General features: G+C 37.6%; 1 protein-coding gene across 1 annotated transcript in view; it reads left to right on the top strand.

Annotated features, from left to right (window-relative positions):
• The first annotated feature begins 2,494 nt into the window (after positions 1 to 2,494).
• The window catches only part of LOC122519961 (ral guanine nucleotide dissociation stimulator), a 37,610-nt gene continuing 36,996 nt past the window's right edge, over positions 2,495 to 3,108 (top strand). Inside the window, exon 1 of the mRNA XM_043639814.1 lies at positions 2,495 to 2,779. Within this exon, the coding sequence (XP_043495749.1) occupies positions 2,750 to 2,779 (30 nt within the window). The 5' untranslated portion in view covers positions 2,495 to 2,749. The remainder of the gene's footprint in view (positions 2,780 to 3,108) is intronic.

The raw sequence follows: 3,108 nt of genomic DNA, 5'->3' as shown, positions 1-3,108 counted from the left end.
TTCGTGCTATACGTAGATGTTAATTTATTTATTAACTTTGTCTTTTTTTTCTATATATTTTCTCTTTTTCTTATTTTTGCGGCACATGTCAACACGTATTCTTAAATACACCCAGTAGATTTTTCGACATAGATCTTTTCAACATCCCGGGACGTTGATCGCTAATACCCATATAATTCAAATAATTCTACGTAAGGAAACAATGATATATATATATGAGAGGATTAGTATTAAATTTATACATACTTATTGTGTGGACGTGTCAACTCCCAAACTCCTTCTACAAAGAATTGTTCCTTTAATCCTACCCTTGTTATTTATTTTTGTTCTCATTGATCGGTGCCTAAACGATTAATATAATTCGTGTATTTTGGACAAGCATTTTACAAAAATAAAAAAAATAATAAATAAATAAATAAATAAATAAATAAGGAAAAGGAAAAGGTCCGTCATTATAAAAAAAAAAAAAAGAAACAAAAATAAAGGCGTGTCTTTCTAAGAAGAAGGAGCGAGAAACGTCGTTTAATACGCGTTATGTGGGATGTGACACTTCCTAATGGAATATAAATAATACATATAAGCACGTATGTAAGTAACTTTTAGATTATTTGAGTAAAAAAAGGCATACATAGATGATAGCGTTTTATTAAATGTTGTGAAAAAGTCTCTCGTCTCTCGTCTAACGTGTATTGTCTTTTTGTGTACGCGTCTCTGTATCATTACCCATTCCTGTGTTCTTCTTTCTCTTTATCTCTTTCTCTCTCTCTCTCTCTCTCTCTCTCTCTCTCTCTCTCTCTTCTCTTTTTCTCTCTTTCTCTTTCTCTCTCTCTCTTTCTCTCTTCATTGACATAAATATCATATCATCGTCAAAATGCATGTGTAACGCTTTATCTAAACGTGATTTAAAAAAAAAAAAAAATCATTATAATCTAGCGAGAGCGACCGATTCGATGTAATAATAATCGATTGTTCCGTTCGAAATCGATAATGACAATGGTCAAATTTATCACCAAGTTTTTTTTGTTCAAGAACAATCGGAATACGCATAACTCAAAACCGCATTTCTATCCGATTGTTCTCCCTTCGTTCCTCTTTTAACCTTTTGTAATAACAGCACAGGCACACATGCATATACACACATTAAACATTTCATCATTATTATCATTATCATCATCATCATCATCATCATCATCGTCATTACGAACATTTTTTTCTTTTTATATAGTACTTATTCTTTCTGTCTCTGTCCTTTGTCTCTATTTGTCTTTCGAAAAAATTCCAAAGAGGATTTGCCAGCCAAATAGGAAGTGATTATTAACGAGAGGATGAACGAAATAATCGATATGCAGATATAAAAACAGGTATAACATTTTTAATGATTACTTTTTTATACGTTCTCCAAAGAGTAATAGAACAAGAAGTAATGACTGTTTTAAAAACGCCGCCATTGTAATAGCGAAGCTGCGTGCGCAACCACCGGTATAAAATGGCGTCGCAGCGGGAACAGAACAGTTCGTAGTGTCACAGTTATTTTCCTGATTATTCTTCTAAAAATTGACGAAGTATTTATTCGTTAATTCCATTCGTTTACATTTGCATCCGTGGAATAAGCATAATAGTTTGCTTAAAGTAATTAAACGAAAGGTGAGCGTATTTAGGGATTAGAGGTATTTGTTTGAAGGGAAGTGAAAGAGTGGGGAAAGAGAATGGATATAGGTAGAAGAGGGGAGGGGTTAGAGTAATACCATTGCTCTTTCCAGTAGCCATAACGTACTACTACGTTAACTGTGAGGAGTGGATTGTAAAAGGAAGAGGAGTAGAAGTAGGGAGGGATATTAAAGGGGTGTGGGGAGGGAGGGGAGTACTAGCCCGGTAATGGTGTGTTCTCGTGTCGCCACGAACGTCTGGAAGTTGGCGTTTGTCCGTGAGCCAGCAAGGAGGTCCGTATTTACGTTTTTTAGTTAGTTCGTTTATGTTTTTGTTCTTTCGTATTTCGTTAGGAACGGGAACAGAATTTAAGCACCGTGCGAATGAATAAGAACCGTTGGCGAATAACAGGCTGGGAATATCCTCTGTAGAATAATATTCTGAACGTTTTGGTTGTATGGTGGTTTTACGGGAAATTCGAAGAGTGTGAGTGGTGTATAGTGGTGTATGCAATAATGTGTTAGTGTAGCGACGGCGTGCAAGTGCCGTTGACGTTTCGTGTGTCAGTGTCCTCTCTGTTTCTCCTCTTTCTTTCTTCCTTTCATTTCTTCTTTCTTTCTTTCTCTCTTCTCCTCTCCTCTCATTCGGCGTCGTTTACCTTAACTTAATTTTCCATCCTTATTTCTTTTGTTCTTTCTCTCTCTTTCTTTCTTTCTTTCTTATACAAGAACCTATTCGACTCTATTTTCCTCTCCTTTTTGGCGTGCATCGGGAAGGAATAGGACTACGGAAGAATAAAAACAGATAGAGAAAGAGAGAGAGAGAGAGAAAGAGAGACTTAAAGTTTCTCTCTTATTGCCATGCCAAATGACAGGTGCGAGGCGCTGTTGGATAGATTGTCTTCGTTGGTGTTTGGCATCGTAGGGTACGTGATCGTTCCCGCATTTTTCGGAAATTTTGCCGTCCTCGCAGAATGACGAGAGCACGTATAGCCTCTACGTTTATTCGGAAGTGTGCCGAGGAAGAGGATAAACAACAGCAAAGACGAAGACCACGACGAAGACCAGGAGGAGTACGGATTCCCTCGCGCTAGCGACAGGCTATGAGCGCTGACAATGGGGACGACTCCTTGGTAATTATCATACCTTTCTCTTTTTCCTTTACTCTCTCTCTTTCTCTCTCTTTCTCTCTTTCTCTCTCTCTCTCTCTCTCTCTTTCTTTCTCTCTTTTTCTCTCTCTCTTTTTTTTTCTTTTTATTTAAACCTATTTTACTCGTTTTTGTCTTCCCTCCCTTTCTATATCTTTCTCTTTCTCTTCTTTTCACGCACATATACGCACACACATACTCATTTGATCGTCTCGCACGCTCGCGTGCGTATGCTCGACGGTTCTCTACCGTTTCCGTTTCCATCGGCTCGTTTTGTTACACTGCAGCCATGAGACACACCAAAGCGGTATTCG

This window comes from Polistes fuscatus, unplaced genomic scaffold (assembly GCF_010416935.1).
Source record: "Polistes fuscatus isolate 324 unplaced genomic scaffold, CU_Pfus_HIC Scaffold3, whole genome shotgun sequence".
In the NCBI taxonomy this organism is placed as follows: domain Eukaryota; kingdom Metazoa; phylum Arthropoda; class Insecta; order Hymenoptera; family Vespidae; genus Polistes; species Polistes fuscatus.
This window is presented reverse-complemented; position numbering and strand designations above follow the sequence as displayed.